Genomic DNA, 25,174 nt, shown 5'->3' on the forward strand with positions numbered 1-25,174 from the left:
TGGTTGGCAACGCGTGAAAAAACATTTAAAAATGACGTCACGTTGGTGAAAGCGGTGCCGACGAGAGAAAGACTTCGTTTTATTTTCTTTATGATAAGAGATTTTATAATATTACATCCCGCGAAAGTGTGTGCAGTTCAAGTACGTATGGTTCGTGTTATCATTTAGGCGCGCATCGATTCAAATTTAAAATTTTCACTTTGACATCACTTGTCAAATCTGACAGATGTTTACAGTTCGACAATCACTCTTTGGCTATTTTTTGTAACACAGTTTTCGACGACTTGTGATGTGTTTGTGTTAAAATGTTCAAAAAATGTGGTTACACCTAAAGGACGCCACAGGATGGACCAGCTCTTATCAACCAAAATGACGAGGAAAAAATGAACGATGCTGAAAGCTTGGTCAGTGTTTTTTTATCTATTTTGTCAATTATGTGTGCCCCAAAAACCTATTTTTCGAATTTAAAGGTTTTTGCAGGTTTTGGGCGTGGGGTTACACAATGCTATTTTTTCACGAGAAGGGTTCATGTGCTATAACTGACTTCCGTTATTCCATGGGAATAGAATGAACGTGGTAAAAATGCTAATTATTCAATAGATATTTTCAACTTTTATTTAGACAGTCGTGAAACTTTGTTACTAAAGGTGCAATTTAAAAAGCTTGTACCACCACAAGAATTTTTTGTCAACATTGTCTGCATTGCGATGCAAAATACCACTTTCCACTGCAATAACTTTCTCACCTTCGTTTATGCCAATAAAATAAGTACATACTTGTTAATCAATAACACATGTTATTACTGCGTTCCAATTTTTTTCAATGAAAGTTAATGAGTGTTTCTAGGTCTATTTTTAGAACATCATAATTGTAGAAATATTCGAGAGGATCTTCTTGTCATCATTAAAACAACCATCTCGTATGAGAAATGAGTTTCTCTTGGATTAAATTTTTACGAGGTAATTTGCGAATTAATAATGTAATTATCATCCTGGAAAATGTCTGACGTTACAATAAGTAAAAAGAAATTATTAATTGTAAGTCATTTAATGAGTGAACTTGTAAGATATCACACGTTACCAATAGATGTGAGAATGGAAATAAAAAGTGTTTTTCTTCTTAATAAATCATGAATTAACTGAATAAGTTTACTGCAGCTTCATAATAATATAAAATTTCATTTTATATGTATGCATTTATTTCCCAAATCCTAATATTCTGATCAGTATTTGATTCAATAAACCAGAGAATTAACTAATAGAGTGATAATCAAATGTACAAACATCATTTTTCCTATTTGTGCTAGTCTTTGGTGGACAGAACAGCTATCAAAATTGCGTTTCAAAGAATTGTGAGTAAAATTTATTTGTACATCATTTTTATTAAACCGTGAGATTGACATTATTTTTCCAACATTTGAGTGGTTGATTTAGTTTTCTTGAAAATCTGAAGCTTCCTTATGTGTCTTGGAAGAGTCGTAAATGTCAAAAATTACATTTTTCAGAGACAGGAAGTCTGACACACTTTAATTTGAATATAATTATTTGTATTAAAAATGAAATGGATGTAAAAATAACTGGTAACAATATCTTCGGTCTATTTCTGTATTTTATTGGCAAATGTGATACAATTGATCCAGATTGTATTGAGTTTCAGAAACGATTGTTTTTAGTTTCAAAAAATTGTAAGATTTAGTTTTAAATAAATACAAAATATGAATAGAGATAAAATACTGTTGAGCTGATCCAACGAGCCGAACCAGTAAACTGATGACTCTCAAACCATAAATGTAATAGACCAATTGCCTATTTCCGCTGTGTTGTTTTATTCTATCAATCTTTGATTTCCTGTTTTCTCATAAAATAGACAGGATATTTATGTATCATCTGTGCATTCAATTTGATTTCTGTTTTCTCGAAAATATTTGATTTGTGATTTTGCTGTGGGCGAAAATATTAAATTTGTACACCTGCCAGGTTTGGTTTTTTGATAACTCAATTTCTCGAACGCCGTCTCATCGGTTTTCCTTTCAAACAGTAAAAGGGAAATTCATGTAATAGTAAAAAGGGAAATTGTGCACTCGTAAAGGAGAGCGTTTTATAGTTGGTTTTTATAACCGCGTGGGGTTGCGGGACTTTTTTCAATTTTCGGGAGAAAGGTCGAAGAAAGTACCGGAAAATCTTTGACCTCAAAGGTGAATATGTACATATATTTGTTTAACTTTTTTTTCCGTAAGTCTGCTTTTATAACTAATTTTCGCAGCAAGTTTGTTAGTCCCTTACCTACTGTCGTTTTAGTATAGCTCAAAAAGGGGTTGCAGAATACAAGATTGATTAACTTTTTCAGGACTGTGTTAGGACTAGTTAGAACTTTTAGAAGGTATACATATTAAAAGCAGTGCTAAAAGTCTCCAGTCCTCCGAAATGAGCGGGGCGAAGGGGCTACTAAAAAGGTGCCGTTTTTATGTTTTCTCGCTTGTATCTCGAAAACGGTGCATGTTTCTTGAAATCAAAAATTTTACTTCCGACTATACATACATTCTATAATTTGTTCGTTTACAAGATTAGTTTTTCGTTGAAACTTGCAATTTAATTTCATTTTAAATTCACGTTTTGTGTAGCTATTAGAATTTTTTGTCTCAACACATGACATTTCACGTGTTTCCAGTAATTTTTGCCAGGATTATGGAATTGCATTACCTTATTAATGAAAATGTCTTTCACTTATTTCTTCTGACGGGAACAAGATTTATTATTACGAAACTTCGAGTTTCAGACGAGACAACTTTGTAGCATTCTGTTCAATGTCTGTTAATAATTCTATAATTGGCTCGGTAATTGGTCTCGTAATCTCGTTATTATAAATTGTATTATGAAATAGGTTCAATGATTTTTTTACCAAAGTTTTTACTATTTAAATGCAAATCCCACGAGTAAGGAGCCTGAAAATTTTTTTGAATCAACCAACATAACATTTCAAAGATAACGTGGATATTAAAAAATTTAGTTTTAATAAATTAAACATAAAGTCTGTTTTTTTTTAAATGGAAATGCCAGACAGCCTTAACGTTGGCACCACTAGTAAATTCATTCATGGTAATTATAATAAAGGAATTTGGCAGTTCCGGTTTTTTGAATTAATTAGAAAACAATGTCATTAAACGTGAACACAAAAAATCGTCTAAGAAAATTTAGAGACGTAACACCAAAAAAGGAACAAATTCGGTACCGCTTACAGTTTTGAGAAATTTGGAAACGAATAGTTCGCAAGCTGGAAGTTAGAAAAAGGGCCCGTTAAAATTTAGACGCAATTTTTAATGCGGGTTTGCTAAACAGTTTTCAGTTTTTAGCAAGAAATTGACAAGAATACAAAATAAACATGAATGAGAACCTCGGACAGAACAGTGTCTTGTGCATCGTTTTTGAGAAACGAGTTGAAAAAGTAACAATTATGAAACTAAAGCTGAAGAAGAATTTATAAAATGCATCAACTTTGAACTCATTTCAATAAATTACACAAAATTTATTGCCGAACATCATAATACCCACTTGTATCTTTTGCTAAATAACTTTTTTCTATATAAACATCTTTTTTCTTCAAAGTTTTTGTAGCAAGTACCTAATTTTTGTCCACAACATTGTACTTACTTGCGGTGTGTTTCTAACAAAATTATTAGCACTGAATTCTGTCTTTAGACCTTAGGTAATGATGTCTGACCTCAGGTATTCAATTATAGCGCTTTCAAAGAGCAAACAGGCACACAAGATTCATAAAAGTCAAAATTTTGACATCTCAATTTGAAAACCTAACCATAATTTTTTAACAAAATTTCTAGGGACAAAAACAAAGATCAAACAAAATTTATGGCTATGGAGACAAGCTGCTACCAATTTTTTCACCAAAATTTTGACTTGGTAATTTCCATTTAACAGACTTTAGTGACCAAACAAACTTCAACTTTAATTTATAAAAAGTCCAACCTTGGAGAATTTGATGAGAACTACTAAAATGTTGACCAAAAAAAAGACCAACAAGATTCTCATTTAGAATGTTTAAAAATCGCTTCGCAGACTGCACGTTTCTATCCAGCGCGATATCCAAATAGATGGGCTCCGTAAACCTGGAGTAGTCATTTTAACTGACATAAACTTGTCAAAAATAAAAATATGATTACTATGTTTAACTAATTAAAACGAAATATTTTAATATCTACGTTATTTTTTGAAATGAAAAATTCAGGCCCATTATTACTGTATTATTAAAGTGGAGCGAAAATTTTCTTGGTTTTTGTTTTAAAGTGAAGTAGTAAAACAAAGCATTTTCTCAAAATTATTAAGTATACCGAGTGACTCAATGATTATGAGTTTTGCCGACACGTTGGTAATAAATCGTAATTTGACAACATTTACCATCAACTTCAAATGTCACAATTTTCTAGTCTAGTCGTTTTTGAGGGGTAGCCGATTTATAATTAATTAATTATGTTGACAAAAGTATGTATTTATATTTGTGCCAAAACACTAAGAAAATTAATCATCAATGAATAATAATTACATACATATAGTTTTCTGAAAATAAAAAAAAGAATTGTTTTATTAAGTTATCTTATCTAGGTTACTAAGTAATAAATTTTTTAACCAGTAACATCGCATGATTTTGTATTTATCGAATAAAAAATAAATTATTGAATTTATAAAACGTTTTTTTGAAGTAAGAATTTTGATGATAAAATAATCTGCTTTAGTTCTCTACTTTCGTATATGTTTTACAATAGTATCAATCTCAACTTATTTAAAATTATTAGAAGCCAGTAATATAAATTAATTTCTCTAAAATTAAATTAAACCTGAGTTATGTTTTCGTTGAACAATAATATTTGTTTCTATTAAAACGAGGGTTGTGACTTGTGAGACGCCGTTTGTAGTATTTACGTCATAGTTGAAGCCATTTTTGGTCGGTAAAATTGGCAAATTACAATTACCTCTTATGACGTCACAATCGAACATCCCACGACTAGATCCGTGTTGATGTTCCCTTTTCAAATGCTTTGATTTTAAACCCACGATGAGAATTGCTTTGTAAAAACATTAGTTCATGAATATTGTGGACCAATTTTTATCTTTTACACGTGTCGGAGCGGTCTAGACAGTATTAACAATGACGCAAAAAATGAACAAAATCCAGTTATATTTATGTCGAGAAAGGGTCGTTGCATCAATGTATCATATGTTTCTGTGATAGGAAATGCGTGGTACAAGATATCATAATCGGACATTTTTCAGAAAGATCATTTCCTGGCGTCAGTTTTTGTTTTGATATCAAATATTAATTTTTAGAAGCGGCTAAATGTCAATAAACATTTTGATCAGTTTTCGTGATTAAAAATAGCTTTTGTTATTGTCGGCAGGATTCGTCGAACATCGAAATTATTAATGGTAGAATTACGACGATTAGAGTAATTTCGTAGTAAACGTCTTGTTTATCGAATGATTAGTTATGTATTGGCAAAATGGATCGTAAAGCGTTTTATAAATAAGCACCAGTTTCCTGTCACAAGTTCGGTTGTTTTATATTAGAATATACCATCTTCTCCCATAAAACTACAATAAAACGCAGAATGCAAGGCCCACGATAAAAGAAGCATCATTTAAACTCGGATGAAACGTTACCCTTATGTTTAGTTTATTTTCCTTGCAATATACAAGTTTATTATTGCTTATATGTGTTACATTTTATATGTTTATTTTGCGTGTTTTTCTAACAGTCAATGATGGAGTCTCTTGTAGGAGTTAATGTAATTTTGCATTTAATTTCAATGATGCATTTTCGGTGGCTTTGTCTTGCACAAAAGCCTCTTTTATTTATTAAAGTGTACCGTCATTTTCCATTAAATTATACTTTCCATCATAGCTTTTAAGATGAAAGCAGTTCAAGCAAACTACGCTCTTTGCTCCACTAAAGGGCATATTTACTTTTTGTTGGGATCATGTCGAACACACGCCGCGAAAATAGAACGGATTTGCAGGAAATTGGACTTTGTGGTACTTTTTACATTTAATTTAGTCGTGATTGATGGAAACGTGTGTCTGGCAGGGGGAAATCGATAACGTTTTTGAAATATCCGGTCTTTTAATACATAGGAACGATTTTTTATGGTAATAATAATGTAGTATTTCTATGGAAGGTGGGATAAATATTTACACCACCTGTCGATATTTTTCTTTATTTACGATGTCACGTTTTGGTATTGATCCTTCTTTCGGCTATTCCTTATGGAATCTGACGTTACCTTTAGTAAGTAATCCATAAAGCTGAATAGCAGAAGAAAATGGGATTTTACGGCTTCGCCAGATGGAAACAGATGCATTTAAAATTGGAATGAACACGACTTGAATGGAATGAACTCATAAAGTGTGTAAAACGTTCACTTTCTTGATTATGTATGAAAATAACTTGTGCTAGAAAACGTATGAAATAAATTCTATTCCTGCTCAGGTGCTCCAGTCTTTTTCTTCTAATGATAGGACAGTTTGTTTGATGACTTTTGGTGTTGTTGAGGTATGTTGTAATTAATTTTCTTTTTGAGGAATTTGGACATGACGTTCGTTCGAGCCATCAACTTGACTGAAAGTTCTTTATTGTTTAGCGAGTTTTGCTAAAAGTGTGGTTTACTCCTTGTTCTTTTAGACAGTTTGATTGGCTGGGCTTTTATAGTTTCGAAGTGATAATGAAAAAACAACACCGAAAGCCACAACTTAATTATAAAGAAACATGAAAATGCTTCATAAAAAATGATTTTTTGTTAATTAACATTTAACAGTGTGTAAACTACCTGTCCGTATCAGATTGTAATAAATTTTAGATTTATGATGAAAAAAATATGTGATCTCTGCAAATTCAATTAATGACTTTAATTGGTCATTCTAAATATTTATTATTATAAATATGTGTTTCAAAAAATTCCATTTGTAAAAAAAATACAAAAGTTTCAACATTCACTCTGCAAATTCTCTGCATTTTTTTTCAGTACATATGATGTTTTTAGCAGGTTTTGCAATGAAATTTTTAAAATGCTTTTTTTAATTAAAGCAAATGTGGATTATCTCAGATAATTTTTCAAGACGTTTACTAGAAATTTGCATATTGTTATTTCAACTGATTCTAACTGGAATCGTTCGATTTCTTCATGGTCAACGGGAACATGTATTACCTATATTATGGGTTTATCGTTTTGCCAATTTATTTGACAGTAAACGTGAAACAATATTTTTAAATGAAAAAGTTCAGTGTTTAAAGAAATAATTACAAGTAATTACGTCACTTGCTATTCTACGCATAATAAATAACGTATAATTTGTTTATCGTGATACATAAAGCTATGACGATTGTTGTTTTATTTGTTTGGGAACATTGAAAGCTATTGTTTTTCGTTTTTATACAGTTTATTACAAATTATCTTTTAAATTACCGATTAAATCGACGTAGATTTATAACATTTATATTACCAATTCTAGATTTCAGAAATGTTTGCGATAGAAACCCGTTGAAATAAAATAAGGAGAACATCATCTCTGTAAGTCTTTTCGAAAAAATGATTTATTTGTAATAGAATGGGGAAACTCTCGAGCCGGGTATAAAGGTTAATAGTGCCATTTGTTCTTCTCCAAAGGTTGTGTATGGAGGGTGTGAACTGAGGTGTGAACGTTTATTTGAATAAAACAAATTTCTTTGTCATGTTTAATGCATACTTTGAGTGTCTAACCCTTACAGCATCAGTAATGCCTAATCTACAAATTTTTGATCAAATATTTATTTTTATTTCTAGGCCAATGTCTTTCGGAGAAAACTTAAAATCCGAAAACAACACTTTTCACCTAGCAGTGGCTTACAACAGAATGTAATTTAATTGTGTTTAAATTAGTTTTGAAGGAATGTGTACAGTATGCTCCAAAACTGATGCCCTCACGACTAGTGATGATGATTCCCAAAAAACTGGCAGTTCTGTATCTCTTTTCCAAATGTACTTGACTAGTGTTAGAACGCTTCCTTGACCTTCCTCATACATGTTATTGTTGTTTTAGATGCTATGTTAAGTGTTGCGAGTTGCGACTGTTGCCAATCTAAATAATATGTTGTGCGTCTAGAGACTCTCCTTGGTTTTAACAGTGTTTCCTTTTCTGTTCCCCTCTTTTACAAGACACAAATCATCGAAAAATTGCATCAATCCAGCAGGTGTTGTATTTATAGTAAGTTTGAAAGCGTTTTCGGCGTGCGCTTGCGTTAAAAATGTCAATTAAACGACACGCTACGCTCGCAGAGCTCGCAGGAAGCAATGATATTCATTATACTGTCGGGGGACGTAGTGGATCAAAGCGCGTCGGTGCGGTCGTCCTTTTATCCATGCAAGAAGCACTCTTCACATTGCCGCAGATTTCTCGCATTATCGATTCGAGGATTTAATCCAATTCCGTTTCTCTCTCCGTGATTCTCTTGGATTATTCAACGGATCATCAACCCCCCGGCATATATAGTTATGTTTCTCTTCGGTTGATTTCACTAGACGAGCATTTCAAGAAAACATGCTACTACCGACCAACTCGACGTCAGTCGGTTTTCAACAAGAACTTTATCATAGTGTTACTGAAAAAACCAAGTTTTTTGCCTCGAAATGCCTTAACAAGAGTATTAGTCCTAGTGGTGATAGAATGAACGATTCGTTTCGGGGGAGGTTCAGATTTTGCGTTTGCACTTTGCCGAGGAAAAATAACAAAAAGACGACCAAGTGGTATGTAAAGGTAAGCAAATGATTGATTTTTTTCCAATTCAAATATGCACAAGGGTTGAAAATTAAAAACGAGTTTTTGTCCGGATGTTTTGATTGTTTAATTACACGGGAAGCTTTATCTCCAAATTAAAAACGTGAGTCTCGAACAAAAATTATCACTAAAATTTAAATTATGACTGATAGATAATTCTGCCATCATAATTCTTTATTTTGCAAGTAAAAGATAGTCATTTATTTGTAAGAATTATAGGAAAACTGCATTGGTATAGTTTTTTCCGACAATATTTCCGGTGCCGATGAATCGTAATTGATGTATGGAATTGTTTGCTGATTGCTGCATAAAACATGTGAAAATAACATTGCACCAAGGTCGCTTAGTAGGTGATGTTTACATTATTAAGAATGTTTTAAAAATTTTCGAGTACACTGAAAATACCCAAGATGATTTTCAATTTTAATCTCGCTAAATTTTTTAATGTTTACAAAGATTTTGGCACATGTGTGTATAAAGTTGAAACATCAAGCATTTGGTCTTGAAGTTATTGAATAAGTCGCGTGTGGTTGTGACATAATTAGAAAAAGACAAAACAGCACAGATGTTTTAGAGAAACATCAGCTGTTTCATAAAACTGAAGAAAAGTAAATTTTCCTGGTTGAAAATATCCGCCACACCTTTCCACTCCCATTTCTTACTCTATTTAGGGGGGATTATACCAGGTGAATAAGAGTATGGAACCAAACGTTTTTTTGCTTAAACTATTTATTTTTTGGAAAAACTAATTTATGAATGATTATAAAAATGAGATGTTTTATCGAGAATAAAATTTTTCGAAATTTTCTTTTGTTTTTGAGTTTTACAAAAATTTTAATTTTTTTAAATGGCAACCTACTATAAAACCATTTCTTTCATGAACGTTATGATCTAAGGATTATAACTATCTACTTTCTATTTAATTAAAAACAAATACATAAATTGCAATCTTCACAAAAAAATCGCGTAAGATAAAATAAAACAAAATTTCGTTCTCAAAATACGATCACATTTTTTGTATTACTACTTTAATTTATATTAATTATTATTTTCTGGAGGCAGATTTAAAAAAAACGCTTGGTTTCGTACTTTATATTCATCCTGTATATTCACTATTTATTATTTACTCAACTAACATCAGTTTGATATTCTAAAAATAAACTGATTTTTTATCGAAATGAATGCTGTGATTGGAGGTGAAAGTAATTATTATAATTAATAACAAGAGTTAGAAATAAACTAGTTCGTGTCTTGTAATTAATAATTTTGTCTGATGACTAATTTTTTCAACCCCTACACAATTGTAACTTTCGACCTATCCATATGAGAGGGTTTTCATCTTATATTCACTAAAGCTAGTGCTTTATCTTTTAAATAATGTCCAGATTTCTCACGTCTTCGCAGTGATGTTTATGACAGGAAAGACATTAAGCTTGTTTACAGCTCGTTTCTTGCATCTGACATAGTCGCCAAATCTGGGGGTGGTGTGATGGTTGTAAATACAACTGTTCAAATCCTCCATAAAACGAGCAGGTTTTGACAGTTTTTCGAGGATTTTCCGAGTTGCTGAGAGGAATTGACATTTTACGATTTTAAAAGAGCTCAAGGCTTTTCTCAGAATAGATGGATTATAATATTGAAGATAAATGGGTTAGAAGGTGTGACATTTTAACGATTATTGTGCAATTGACAGGGCTTTTGAGGGAATTCAAACACAAATAAATAAAGTTGCGTTTTGAATTTTGTATTAAAAATTATTGATAGCGGTTTGAGGACAATGGAATAACTGGTCTGTCGTTATCGATTGTGCATGATTGTTGGTGATAACTTTAATTCATTCACACAAAGGTCTATTTTTCTCAAGACTTACGTTCATAACACGTGACTTTACGCACATGTTGTATCAAAAGAAAAATTCTATGCAACGAACGGAAACGTGATGCATTTGAATGCATCCACACATACATGATTTCTTTTTGTTATTTTATAGCGGTTTTCGATGAAATTAAAGGTGCTAAACAAGTCGCATCATTTGTTGACTTAAATTAATAAATATAGCGAACAAGGTTGGAAAATTTGCTGATTATCATTTTGCTTCACTATCAATTGATATTGGAACGTTTCTAAGTAGAAATTCTAGTTACTGTGAGGAAGTAATTTATATTTTTGTGTCCTTGATGATAATTGTGCTTTTTTTAATCTAAATTCATTTATACTAGCATTTTGTTTCGATATGTGAATGCATTAGCATGCCAAAGTTTGTAATGGCTTTACTTTGAGTTTAGTCCCCTAATCAGATTTCAACATTGTTTATTAAAATCGATCAAAATTAAATTTAGGCCCGATATCAAATGAGCAATTTTCTCAATAATGCAGTTGCTCCATTTTGTTGCAGTGTTCTTAATTGACTTGTGCTAATAAGGTTGAGTTCATTTAATGGTATAAAAAATGGAATCGATGAGGTTGTTTTTAGAAGCAAACTACGTCAGGATTCCCTTCATTAATTTAAATATTTTATGAAGCACAATGAACTGTTCGAGGTAACACAAATCGATTCTTATTATTTGGCTCAAAATATGTACAATACAGTCTCAAACTTTGAATAATTTGTTGTTGAGTACCACATGTTTGTATCGCTTGATCAGGTTCTTTGTGTATATGAAATGGAGACGACATCCATTGTTACAATACGAGTACCTAACTGCCAGGTATTACGCCTTTGTCGAGGTCTTCTGAACCGTGAAGAAGACACACGTTTTACTTTCAAATGTTTTTTTTTTATATACAAGGTGAGTCGCCAACCCTCCATAAATCGAGGGTTGAAATACGAGTAATGTAATCAATAAAAATAAGTGTTAATTGGGAAACTCATTTAAGCTTACTCGCATCGTCGTCTCTTTGAACTGTCAATTAATCAATAAAATTAATTGCGGCAATTTTCATTTGTTGCTTTTAATTTAAGTGGTCGTAACTACACTAATGAAACACGTATAATTTTTCCGTGAATCCTCCCAGCTTGTACGAAGATTATGTTGTTGAACTCTACTTTGTTGTGTCATTTATACGTGGAAAAATTGAGGCTAATCAGGAAAATAATGGAAATGTCTGTTACAGCAGATTCTTTGTTTCGCATCTGACGTTTTTAAAAATAAAAAAAAAAACAGCTAACCCAGTTTTTTAGGTGAAGACACTGAAATTGTGAAATTCGAAGTCTATTTTCTGGAGGACAAACGACATAATCATATGTTTCATGTTCGTGTTATTAACAGTTCGTGTATGTTGAATGAAATTTGGTGTCAAGAGACTGAGGTTCTTACGAAAGCTGTGTAAACTAGCTTTTATCTGATGGTTTTTGTCGTGGAAGTTTAGAACTTTGACTTGGAATAAAAGCTAGCATTCAAAACGGGAAACTTTATAAAGATTCGGGTTTCAAAACTGAAATGAACAACTAAATGTCATTCACCTACGGCTAAACTAAATTAATAGTAAAATAAATTTGTTTTACAATTTGTTTGTGCTTCATGAGGTTACTTATTTCACGTTCACGATTTTTTAACGTTAATTAATAGTTATTTATTTTACAAGACCATAAAAAATTGTTTATCTACGAGTGAAACGTTAAGTTTACGAGTGACGAAGTGACGAGTGGACTTTTTTCACGAGTAGATAAACAAGCTTTATCGTCGTGTATTATATTTCGTTTTATTTTGTACTCACCTACCAGAATTTCTTGAATCTAAACAGTAGATAAAAATTATTTTTTTCACAAGACGATAAAAGACTACTTTATCTACTGAAATTAGTTGATAAAGCACTCTTTAACATTCAGTACAAAATAAATGAAATAAATTTGTTTGTAATTTAAATTTTACCAAAAACAAGCAGAAAGTCTCATGATCACCAGAAATTTACATAGCGTAATTTAATTAATTGGAAAAACAGAATAGTAGTAGGAGAATTTGGCTCGAAAAGAGGAAAACTGTTGTGAAAGTATTTGCACAGGGTCTAAATTTAGATAAAATGTTACTTATCTGGTATCACTGTCAACAATTTTATATTTGCAGACCACAAATACACAATACAGAATGTTTGTTTGCTCTAATCTTCCTTGAAATGAAACCAATTTTTGTGGCTAGTTTTGATGAAAACTACCAACTACATCCAAGATATGTCAAGAGACAAAGGCAATTTTGACGGCTTTATCACCAGGGTTTATGCACTCCGGAAGGATAATACAATTTGTATTGTTGTATAATCAAGAAACTTGTACTTTATTCATCCTAATAAAAATTTGAAATAAATAATTTCGTTGCAATTTAGTACGACTCAACCTCTCTACTTGACCACACTTTAATTACGTCAATTATGCGCTGTAAACCCATCATTTGATAAATTTCTTATTATATTCACGGTCACTGGTTCGGTTTTCCTCCGATGCGCAAACAACAAACTCTGACTCATCCATGTTATCAAAGTCCCCCTGTAGTGATTAACGAATGCTTTCTACATTGAATCCCTTCGTATCAGGCGCGCCCTCCCCTACTGTTTAATTAGCTATTTACCCACGTGCGTGAGTAAACACTATGAGAGTAGTCCTTCAAAGCACGTTGTGTATCGTCGATAAGGTGTGTTTTGATTGGTTTTTGGAAAGATATGATCGATTAGACAACGTGTTGTAGCTGTATTTTTTCTTCCAGCAGCCCACATGGCGACTGTGGGGCGAGGAAAAATCCGATGGCGCTCTCTACACCGTCTACCTCAAAAAAGTTCGTTACCATCGACCCACAAGAAGTTTGTCATCATCGCATTCGGTGAGTATATTATTCCAGACGGCTTTATTACTGCCAAGACTGATTTGAATCTGTGCGTTGTTTTCGAGAGAAATAATGAGATACGAGGACGTTGAACTTGGAGGGAAATATGGAAAATTGTTTATGGAAGGCTTTAACGAGCGTTAAGCCAGTTGTACACTGTGATTTAAATAACAATCACTAAAAGTTAAAGTACCCTCACCCGGCATTGCAAACCATGTGGAGATTATAAAATTGAAAGAAATTCCATTGAGTCTTTTCGTGTTATCGAAATTTAATCATTTCCGAATTTGAAATATGCAAAATGCCCTTGTGCTGAAACATCCCGTGTGGTGTAAAACACTGAATAAATCAATAGAGCACTTCCCGCGTTAATATTCCATGAATGAGAGTTATGCGAGAGGTGCGAGTGTTTTAATTAATTAATAAATCGTGACGATCTCGTAATTAAATCCCAGCCGGGACGTGTAAGTGAATTCGCGCGCTTCATTTGGTGCAAAAAATGAAATTCCGTTTGACATTTTCGCAGAATTATTGGCTCAATTCTAAGAAAATATCTTCTCGAGTAAATGTCAACCTCATTCGACTAATGAATTCTCGAAAGTTCACGTCCTTTTCCATTTTCTCGCACTGATTGGATTCGCATTTCAGGATTCAGATGACGAAATCTCCCATTTGGAATGGGAGACGGTCCGTGTGCGCTTTGTCAAAGCTGGCACATTGAAAAAGCTCGTCGAAGCTCTCTCGACGGACGACGGCGAGCTTGAGACCACATACATCAACGTCTTTTTGGCCACCTATCGGAGCTTTTCGACGCCGCGAGAAGTCCTCAGACTCTTGCTTCAGCGTTACGAAGAGCTTTTAGATGCGCCACCCAACGGGAAAATAGATCAGCATGAGCAACACCGGAAGTAAGCGATCGGGATTTTTCTATTTTTCGGTTACAGTGTTTTATTTCAAGGACTCTCGTTTCGGCTTTGCACGTCTGGTTGGATAGTTACCCGGAGGATTTTAAGGATCCTCCGAATTACACCGCACTTAATCATTTGCTTCATTTCTGTGAAGAGTTTCTTCCTGCGACTGAATTACACGCTAAGGTGCAGCACAGGTTGGAGCGGTACAGCAGGGAGGCTCAAGCCGATCCTTTGCTGGTGCCGCCTCCAGCGTTTGCTTTGAGGGCGGCGGCGGCCGGATGGAAGGTCTATAAACTTCCGGAAGTTCCGGTGCGACATTTTGCCGAACAGCTCACGAGGATGGATGTGGTGAGTCAATGAGAATTGTTGATTTTTGAAAATTTTAACAGATGAAGTGTTGATGTACTTGTAGAGTTTGTTTATTTGGGAATTTGGGTTTAATTTTAAAAACAAAATTTTTGAGGTCTTGATCATCGGGTGCCTTGAAAATAACTATTTATGATGTGCTTCTGGATTTTTTGTATGCATAAAACATGGTTTTTTAAGTTAATGACACTAAAGATGTGATGATAATTGAGGTGTTGTGTTTTAATTGGAATTTCAATAACTCAGATTTTTTCATGTCGTTGATTTTTGATCTTATTAAAAATTACATTTTTATACAAGATTATATGAGGTTTCACTGAATAATATAAAACATGTAAATTGACTTGAATACAAAAATACATAATAAAAATTTTTGACATTATTTTAAGTTTGTTTTTCCTTTCTTGATGTTTTAAAAAATATGACAAATGATTGTTGCCAAGTTAAATTATAAACAATTATAGTTATTTGTGATCTACAAATTTTCAAACTATTATTCTGTACATAACAATAACAAATAACACTTACCAATAAGACATGATACCAAAAAATTTTTCTAAGACAATGAATTACGAGTAGGTACTTGGTGAGTCGTTTTTTTTATGCCTATCAGTGTATTGTTCTGTAATAGTAAAAATTAGTAGTTTGACACATTTTTAATTTGGACGTATTTTAAGCACACTTTATTTATTGATTTTTTTGAGTTTTTATTTAAAATAGGCTTTTCTAAAAGTGATTGTAACAGAGGAAACGTTTGTATTATTTTTTTAATGCAATCCGGAAGCTCATATTTCTGGATTGTTTCCAAAAGCATGGTCGAGGCTTTTTAGAGGTTTCAAATCATTTCAAAAGAAATTTGTTTCATCACTATTTAGAGTTGTTAGAATAGCAAGGAAACACTGGGATATACATAGATATACAGGATGATTTTTAAAAAACGGCGGGCACTGTAGAATTTTTATTTATGGCCCGATTTAAAAAATAAAATGGCTTTTAATATAAGCTGACCATTTAAGAATTTTTTATAAACGTCATAGTTTATTTTGGGCTACATTCAACATTCCAATTTTAAATTGGAATCCATATCTTTTTCTTCATAATTTGGAAGATATTAGTTTTCTTGGTACATAAAAATGTAAAACTGACCTTAAGCAATTAACCTCACTCTTGGTTTTTGTAATTTTTATCCTGACAGCTAGAGAAAAAATGACAACAAATCAAAATAATTTATTGAACCTATATTATGGCTGGCATTATTGTTTCGGAAAATCGACGCCAAAATTAAATTTCAAAATTTTAGTTTCAAATGTCAATCATGATGACAATAAAGCGTGGCTTACATTGACAGTTTCTGAACTGACATAAATTTGATGTTCAAAATTCCGTGTTCGCCAGTGTACTTTCACTAAAAATTATTGTTAAAAAAATTATCAAAGTTGAAAAAAAAAATAATAAAAGTTAACAAAATCTAGTTACATGCCATTATTGTAATGTCAAAAAGCAGCAAATGAAAGAAAATATTGCCAGTATTTTTTCAAATTTTTATTAAGAAATGACTATAATTACCTATAACAACCTACTCGTATTGCCTATAACATCTAATTTAGTGTTATTAATTTATTTTATTGTTAATTATTTATTTATTTTGTTTTCTTTTAATAAGATTATTATTAACGTCATTTTTTAACACCATGTAACTAGATTTTATTAACTTTTACTAATTTCTTTTAACTTCTTCTTTTAATTTCTAATAACTTTTTTAAACAAAAATTTTTAGTAAAAAAGAACATATTGCATATGTCTGTCAAGAAAACTAATTTCTTCCAAAATATGAAAAAAAAATGGGTTTTAATTTAATATAAGAAAGTTAAATATAACCCAATATAGTATGACATTTAGAAAAATTTTAAACATCGTTTGAAAAAAATTTTAAACGATTACCACATTAAAAGACATTTTGTTTTTTTTTTTTTTTAATTTAAATTCTACAGCGCCTGCCGTTTTTTAAAAATCACTCTGGATTTCTTATTTAAAACATTGGGTATTATCTTACTGTTATACAAGTCTTATTTTTTAAATTTAGATAAGTCAGTAAACTTTTTGAAAAGTCTTCTCAAGAAATTACAAATCTCAAAAACTTTTTTAAAAAGTTTTTAAACAGTTTTTTACTACCACAAATAACTTCAATGTGTTTAAATTCTAAAGCAAAATTTAGATTGTTTACTCACTTCATAATAATTACTTTGTATGTATTATTGATTCTAAAGTGCTTTTCTCTCATTTTTTATATAATACTCTTTATATTCAGGGCATCAAAATTTCCACAAACTTCCACACTTCACCATCGCAACACTTTCGTTTTCAGAACTTTGTTATACTTTGTTTTTTTTTTTCAGAATCTCTTCAAAAAACTCGTTCCTCACCAGTGCCTGGGCGCAGTGTGGTCCCGCCGCGACAAGAGCCGCTCCCACGAGGCGGCCACCGTGTTGGCGACCGTCAACCAATTCAACGCCGTCTCCTTTCGCGTCATATCGTCAATTCTAGTCGAACCCGGTCTTAGGGCCACGGACAGGGCACAAATAGTCTCATGCTGGATAGACATAGCACAAGAACTTCGCCTAATAAAAAATTTTTCAAGTCTGAAAGCCATCATTTCGGGATTGCAGAGCAACCCAATCTATCGATTACACCGCACTTGGCAAGCCATACCCAAGGAGAAAATCGAGCTTTTCGACGAGCTCGCCAAGATTTTCAGCGAGGATAACAACCAGTGGACCCAGAGGGAGTTACTGATGCGAGAAGGCACGGCAAAGTATGCCGACACAGTCGGCGAGAATGATAAACAACTCCAGAAGATTTTCCAGAAGCAGAATCACCACACTGCGAACATCTCGTTTGGGACGATTCCGTATTTAGGGACGTTTTTGACCGACTTGACGATGATTGATACTGCAATTCCCGATGTGATCGGTGATGGTTTGATCAACTTTGATAAAAGACGCAAAGAGTTTGAGGTTTTGGCTCAGATTAAATTGCTACAAGGGGCTGCGAATGCTTATCATTTCGATGCAGATCCCGCTTTTGACCGATGGTTCGATTCAATTTTGGTATTGGATGACAGAGAGGCCTATCAGCTCAGTTGCCAGATTGAGCCGGGGAATAACGCCGGGAAATCTAAGAAAAAAACCTCGGGTGGTCATCAGAAAAACGACTCGATTGCCAGCACGTCGAGTAGTAACAGTTCGCAGTTTTATTGTGATATCGACAGTATGCCTAGTTCGCCTCATAACAGCATCGATCGCAAATTGAGTCCGTCGCAAATGTCGAATTCGAGCAGTAATTCGTCGCTTCCCTCATTAGATGTTTCATTGAATAGTTCGCATTCGGGGGGTGCTAGTAATAAGTTGCAAGTTCCTTATGCCAATACGGGGGGGACCTTGAGTCCGAGTCATTCGCAAAAGAGCAGCCCCGATTTTTATATCATTAAAGTTACTTATGAAACGGATAGTGTAGAGACTGACGGAATCGTCCTGTATAAGAGTATTATGTTGAGTAATAACGAGAGGACGCCGCAGGTTATCAGGAATGCCATGTACAAATTGGGATTGGAGGGGAATCCCGATAAATATACCTTGGCTCAAGTTTTGCCCGACAAAGGTGTGTATGTTATTTAATAAACAAATTTGTGTCTACTGAGATGATTACACGCCGATTAAAGTTTTTACCTTGATTTGATCAAAAATAAATGATTCTAGGACTGTGTTTAATTTACAGAAAAAAAAATGTTTCATAAAAAGATGCATTTTTTAAGGAAATTCTTTGTATTAATTATACTGAGTGATTTTGAGATATGTGCAAATATTTGATAGTAGAGCTCAAAAGAAGTCAAAATAACTCAACTTGCCTTATCCGAATATTTATACAGGCTGAGTCACTTGTAGTAAAGACCCTGACCGATTCGTAAACGCAACCCAAAATACATTCTCACAGTCAACTTTGCTTTTTGTACGTTTGAAAAATTTAGTTTATTAAATTCAAATTAAAGTAATTGTTGATATGTCATTAGTTAAATTTGACAGTGTCATCAATTCCACTTTTTTCCCCTTGAATAACTTGGATTCAACTTGCAAATCCTAATTGAAATTGGATCAAAGGCGTAAATGAAATTTGTTTTTTGGGTTGCATCACCAGATCGTCAGGCTCATTATCTTATCTGAATCGCTCTGTGTAACAAAAGTTTCCTATAAACATGTATCGAAAAATGCTTGGGAGGGATCTACACCTGAAACGGGGCTATTAGGTTTTTGCTAATATTTCAGAAACCATTTAAGATAAAATTACAAAATTTGGTACAGATGATAATCTTTATACACCTAAACGAATTCAAACATCAGATGTCGAAATTTCTAATCAGGGGCGTCCGAAACTGGTGGGGTTTAGGGTAAAAAATACCCTATCTATTTTGGCTCTAGTTTCTTTAATTGCACTGACCAAAATGGTGGTCACTTTGAACAACTCCTTTAGATTTAGACAAATTCATTTAATTAATGTTATTATTGTTACTGTAATGTAATGTTAATTAGTTGAGGTTGATTAAAAAATATGAATTTCTTGCTTTTATTATTCTGTAAATACCGATTTATTTGAATGTTATATTGGTGTGTAACATAAATTTTAAATTAATTTTATTCAAAAACAATAAGTCGTATCGACACAAGAGAGACTTTTCTGTGATAAACTAAACAAAAACTTAAGATTTTGTTGCTGAAAGTACGAGAAAGTAAAGCCAAAATAAATAGGGTATTTTTTACCTTAAACTCCCCCAGTTTTGTACGCCCCTGATTAAAAATTTCGACATTTGATGTTTGAATTCGTTTAGGTGTATAAAGATTATCATCTGTACCAAATTTTGTAATTTTATCTTATATGGTTTCTGAAATATTAGCAAAAACATATTAGCCCCCTTCCAGGGGGTGTAGCTCCCTTACCAAACATTTTTCGATACATGTTTATAGGACTTTTGTCTTAGAATTAAATATCCTATTACCTGTTTAAATTTGTAACTATAAAAACGGAACACCCTGTATATGTAGTTTTTGAGATACCAACTCAAATTGTAAACAAATATGATCTTTGAGAGTTCTCCAAAATCTATAACATTGTTTAAAAAAATAGTTAAAATTAGCAAAAACCGGCACAGAAGGTGTGTCCTCATGTAAAAAAAATGCTTTCAAAGCCAATGTAGAGGTTTCACCATCTATATCTCAGAAACTATAAACATTCGGATAAGGCAAGTTGAGTTATTTTCACTTTTTTTGAGCCATAGTATCGCCTGTTAAAATATTTGCACATTCCTCAAAATCACTCTGTATTTTTTTAGGAATTTGAATTAACTTACATAAAAATATGAGTTTCTTACATTTTAATGTAGAAAAAAATGCTTAAAGTGTCTAAAAATTTCACGACTGGGCGAATTAGTTAATTGCTTAATCAGCGGAAAAATAAAAAGTGTTAGTCATGAAATATTTTTGCAGAGATGGTTCTCCCGTCGAACGCCAATGTCTACTACGCCGTGAATCCCTCCTACAACTTGAATTTCATTCTGCGTCCGAAGAAATCAGAAGAGTCTGATACTAGTATGAAGAAAGGGAAGTGAAGTTACTACATAATAGGTGCAATTTAATTTAATTGAAATGAGCTGTTTTGACAAATAACGGAACAAATAACAACTGTGATAAAAAGCACAAATACTCTCTTTTTACATCACATTTTACGTTTTTATTTTTATTTATTTATTGCGATGAGGAAAAGGATTTGAAATGTGCTGAAGTAACCATATGGCATGGATTGTTTTATTTATTTCACTTTTTTTAATTTAAAGCTTTACTTTTTGTGTATTTAATGTAAATTAATAAAGGGCTAAGTATTGTAAATGTGAACAAATGTAATTTATTGTACTTATTAATGTAGAATGTGTTAAGTAGGACCAACTTTTTCACCTTTAGCCTGACTAATAAATAAGCATTACTAGTGACGTGGCAAATTTGTTAACTACTCTCTACTGGTACTTAATTTAGACAATACCAATTTCAACATTTTCAGTAGGAACTTTGTAATGTACCTATTTTTGTAATAAATAAAAATATACGAAATCTACTTGTCATTTTATTATTCAAAAACCCTTAACTATTTAACCAGAGTTTTTATTGTTTTAATTTCTGTAATGTAGAAAAGCTAACAGTGGCGGTTAGAGGGCGACGTATGTCTGTCTTTCTTTGAAGCAAAAGAATTTTGTAAAATTTGCAGGGTAATGAACGGTTTGCTAGATCAACATTAGGACATAACTGTTATTCGAATAAGTGTTTTTATTACTTTTATAAAAGTAAATAACCGAAAAAATTATTCTTAATAGGTATAGTATTTTTAAGGAAAACAGTAAACCGGAAAGGTGGAAATAGTTTTTCACAAATTGAATTATAATTATGTAATTTAATTGCCTTATAGATTTTGAGATAAGATTTGTAAATGGGGCGACTTACAAACTTAAATAATCGTAAATAACTGCACATACACAAATATTTCAACACACGATATAAATTAAAAATTAAATAGTAGAATGCCGCAGCAATGGTTCTCGGAAATCAATATAAGATTTCGTGTGTACCTAAAGGCATTTGTGATCGATTTTTACAAAAAATTGTTTATTTTTTCACTGAGAGAGAAAGTGTAGTGTCCTTGTGGGGATGTGGTCTGGTGACCAGGCTAGAGACCGACGTCACAGACCGATCTGGTCAAGCCGATAGTAGCAATTGGTAAAAGACAAAAATAATCGATTGCCTTGTGTTTGTGTCACCTCAGGTTGAACCTCTATATTGATTGTGACGTAATATTGTGAAGACGCAGGTCCAACATGGCGCCAACGAATACCACAATTTATCCTTTTAGTTCTCGCAGGACCGTCAAGGAAAAAAGCATGCGCGTCGCGAAAATACCCATCTCTGTGACGGCGAACGATATGCAATTATTTTGATAGAAAAGTGTTTCGCAAAATGACGATGTATTAACACCGAGAACCGCCGAAAAAAGCATCCTTCCGGTGAAAAATCACCAATTCGATTCCTTCTCTTCTTAAAACTGTACGACCAAAATGTGGGTTTGGCCCACAAATTAAACAAATAGGCTACTGAGGGGACTTGCGGCTTTGGTCCATGACCTTACTCATTCATTTTCATAATTGGTGAAAGTGTAAAACTGGTAACATATGTATTTGGAAAAATTTTAATTTCGGGGTGCGAAGATGGTGATGTGATGTAACTGTTTTTTTTATTTTTTTAATATTGTGCATCATGGTCCTTCGAGGAATAATCGTTTCCTTCTGTGGGATACGATCAACTAACAGCTAACATGAGGATTTGTATACAAATTGTAAGTGGGCAAAGATAGCTTATTGATTGAAAGTATTTGTAGATAAGCGCAAAATTTTATTACAAAAGGTGTTTTTTGTGATTCCGATTCTAAAAGATCGTGTGGTGCTCTTGACAATTAAATAATACAACTAAAAGATCACTTTCTTCAGGTAATGAAGTAAACCAAGTTTACTAACATATTGAACTGAAAGTAATCGAGGGTCTAAATTTTTAATTACACCTTTGAGCTACGGATAAAAGGATTAGAATTAATTCAAATATTAATTAGAAATTTAGAACTTGAACTTGTTTCATACAATATCTAGTGTTATTCAAGAAACTTATAGAATATGTATGCATTGGAAGCTCGCACGCACCATTTAATATGTAACATGATCAAATTTAAAAGCAAGAGTAAGACGAAAGAGTTTACTCTAGTACGAGTGTTTATATTAAAAACATTACCACACTGTTTTTCTATTGTGCTTCAAATTAGGTGTGCCAAGCGTAGAGTGGTGTTTGCATCACCAATAATAATAAAAATATTTTTAATTTTTTTATTTGTTTTAAATTTGTTTTACAATTACAAGACAAATTTTATCAATTACACAAAATTTGTATGTTATTTAGTTATACAGGGTTATTTATAAATATGCAGCAATGTTGAAAAACTTTTTATCAAAAACATGTACACATTTGTAGGTTGAAAAAAACTAATAATTTGTTCATTAAGAAACATTTTATTAAAAAATCTTCTAAATTCTTTAAGAAGTGTTTAAAGTGAACGTAAAAAACCATTAGTAATTATTTAATATTTAAATATTGATACTTACATTATTATTTTAAAGATTTCAAAAATAAACTACACTATCCCGGCGCATCCACCATTTTTTCAATTTTTTTGAAACTATTTTTTTTAATATAAGTTTTAGACGTACAATAACACTTTTTGGAGAATTTTGTACATTTTTTAATAAATTATTTATTAAAATTATTATAAATTATTTGTTTCTGTTTTTAACTTACAAATGTGTACATATTTTTCATGAAGGTTTTTTCATTTTGCATGAAAATGTGCAAGAATTATTTTCAGATGTGTTCACTTGTTTTTATGCGATTTTAGAAATATATTCTTTCAATGGAATGTTTTTATTTAAAATAAGTTAGTCACTATAAATTTTTCAGTGTGTAGAGGAAATTATTTGTGTCGACAAAGTTCTAAATTCCGTCAGATTAGAAAGTATTTTCAAGGAACGTTGAAAGTGATATCTTTTTTGTAAAACTTCTTTTTTGATCAGGATAACTCTTTGAATATAACACAAAATTAAAAACATCATGTTTTAAGGAGTGGTCAATATTAGCTAAATACCCACTCTATGTTGTAGTACAAAATATTCCTTTCTGTAAAGTTTCAATGAAGTTAATTTTGGACGTCCATATAATTTTCACCATTCATTGCTGCAAGCAATAGGTGTACAATATTTCACTAAATATATTTGCCTAAGTAAAGAAGCGAGTTTCTATGACCTGGTGAGGCCTGGATATCATACATGTAAGCAAATATCTAAATGCGATCTCTTCCATTTAAAACGCAAAGTGTGTAAAAGAGATCTTAAAATGTCACGTTATATCGCATCCAAAAAGAAAACATTTATATATTTTTATAAAAATTGCTATGCTATTCGTACTTTCATAATGCTTCATTTGGTATCTTGAACAAATATGTTTTTGCTAAACAAAAAGTCACGTATTTATAAAGTTTTTTGGGATTGTGCAAATCTGAAAACATTTCATATATTAATGAGTTTCTGAAATGTTTTCAGTTTTAATTGGATGTAAAACCCATCTTAATTTGGAGGAGAATATGAAATGAATTTCAGACTTTGCGTAAAATTCAACTAGTTCTAAAGGAAATTTAGAGGTTGCAAGCATTTTCCTGAATAAAATATTCAATATATTTAGAATCTGAAGTGGGTAATAAATCTTTTCATTGATTTCAAATGGTACAGAAGTAAGGCAAATTGAACTTTCTGGGATCAATAGATATTTACATTTATTAAACTTTCTAGACATTACCTATGTCAGATAGTTAATTTCATATCTCCCACTTAAATAGATTTATATTAATTTATTTTTGAAATAAACAACTTAAATTTTGTGTATCACTTAGTATGAGGACTGGATTTGAAGCATGTGCGTTATTTATTTTTTTTCCTATTTCTGAAATGTGTAGATATTTTTCATGTAGCATTATGTACACACGGTTAATGTTAAATCGAATGTGACTGCATGTTTAGAATTTGGATTGGATTCGAAAATGTTTTCTGTGTTGCATAATAAAATCTCCACAAAACGTTAAATTACAAATATCTCACGTATGTTTATTTATATCTCGTATTTAAATAACGTACCCAAATGACATTTTAAAGCACAATCGCACATTAAAAGTGTTTATATACAATAATTTCATATCGATTTAGCCACTACATTCATCACTTCGCATAAACCGTTTTAATCCAATTCGAATTTGATAAATGACACGGTATTATAAACAGTGTTACATTACTTGTAGAAAATAATTATTTTAGTCTATCTTTCCAAAGTTTGTTAAAACTTTTTTTATAATTTTAGTGAAAAAACAACGTTCTACATGTTTTTAATGCCAATTTGCTAATTGGCTAATTTCACTAACGTCGAGCTAATTTACGACGCAGTAGAAAAATTTTACGCATTGCGTGTAACTGCAACAAGTCTCCATAGTAATTTACCACTATTTGATTGTACTTACCTATTCATAGTAGCAACACTAACCAGGGAAAACTCGCCGTGAAATATCCGATTTACCATTTATGCAAATTTAT

At 32.1% G+C, this 25,174-nt stretch overlaps 2 protein-coding genes across 6 annotated transcripts in view; both read left to right on the top strand.

The window, feature by feature from the left end:
* Positions 1-13: 13 nt before the first annotated feature.
* Positions 14-21,063, top strand: LOC123013686 (ral guanine nucleotide dissociation stimulator-like 1). 5 transcript variants are annotated; one of them, XM_044412393.1, is made up of 6 exons: positions 14-404; positions 13,514-13,627; positions 14,279-14,538; positions 14,589-14,889; positions 17,304-18,564; positions 20,442-21,063. In XM_044412393.1, exons 1-6 carry the CDS (start codon positions 384-386, stop codon positions 20,561-20,563), a joined length of 2,079 nt encoding a protein of 692 aa, XP_044268328.1. In that variant the 5' UTR covers positions 14-383; the 3' UTR covers positions 20,564-21,063. The 5 variants fall into 5 exon arrangements, with proteins under 5 accessions (XP_044268328.1, XP_044268329.1, XP_044268325.1 ...); XM_044412394.1 differs by having other exon boundaries at positions 13,517-13,627; XM_044412390.1 differs by lacking the exon at positions 14-404 and adding an exon at positions 8,343-8,795.
* Positions 21,064-21,935: 872 nt separating this feature from the next.
* The window catches only part of LOC123012404 (whirlin), a 62,924-nt gene continuing 59,685 nt past the window's right edge, over positions 21,936-25,174 (top strand). Inside the window, exon 1 of the mRNA XM_044410289.1 lies at positions 21,936-22,332. The gene's annotated coding sequence lies outside the window, so the exon portion shown is untranslated. The remainder of the gene's footprint in view (positions 22,333-25,174) is intronic.

This window comes from Tribolium madens, unplaced genomic scaffold, assembly GCF_015345945.1.
Source record: "Tribolium madens isolate multiple individuals breed KSU strain unplaced genomic scaffold, Tmad_KSU_1.1 Scaffold_96;HRSCAF=242;Tcas5.2_LG5, whole genome shotgun sequence".
Classification (NCBI taxonomy): domain Eukaryota; kingdom Metazoa; phylum Arthropoda; class Insecta; order Coleoptera; family Tenebrionidae; genus Tribolium; species Tribolium madens.

Coding starts and splice junctions, on each gene's coding strand:
- LOC123013686 (XM_044412390.1), top strand. CDS start 8,580: ATGCTACTACCGACCAACTCGACGTCAGTCGGTTTTCAACAAGAACTT. Junction 13,628..14,278: donor GTTTGTCATCATCGCATTCG/GTGAGTATATTA, acceptor TTCGCATTTCAG/GATTCAGATGACGAAATCTC. Junction 14,890..17,303: donor AGCTCACGAGGATGGATGTG/GTGAGTCAATGA, acceptor TTTTTTTTTCAG/AATCTCTTCAAAAAACTCGT.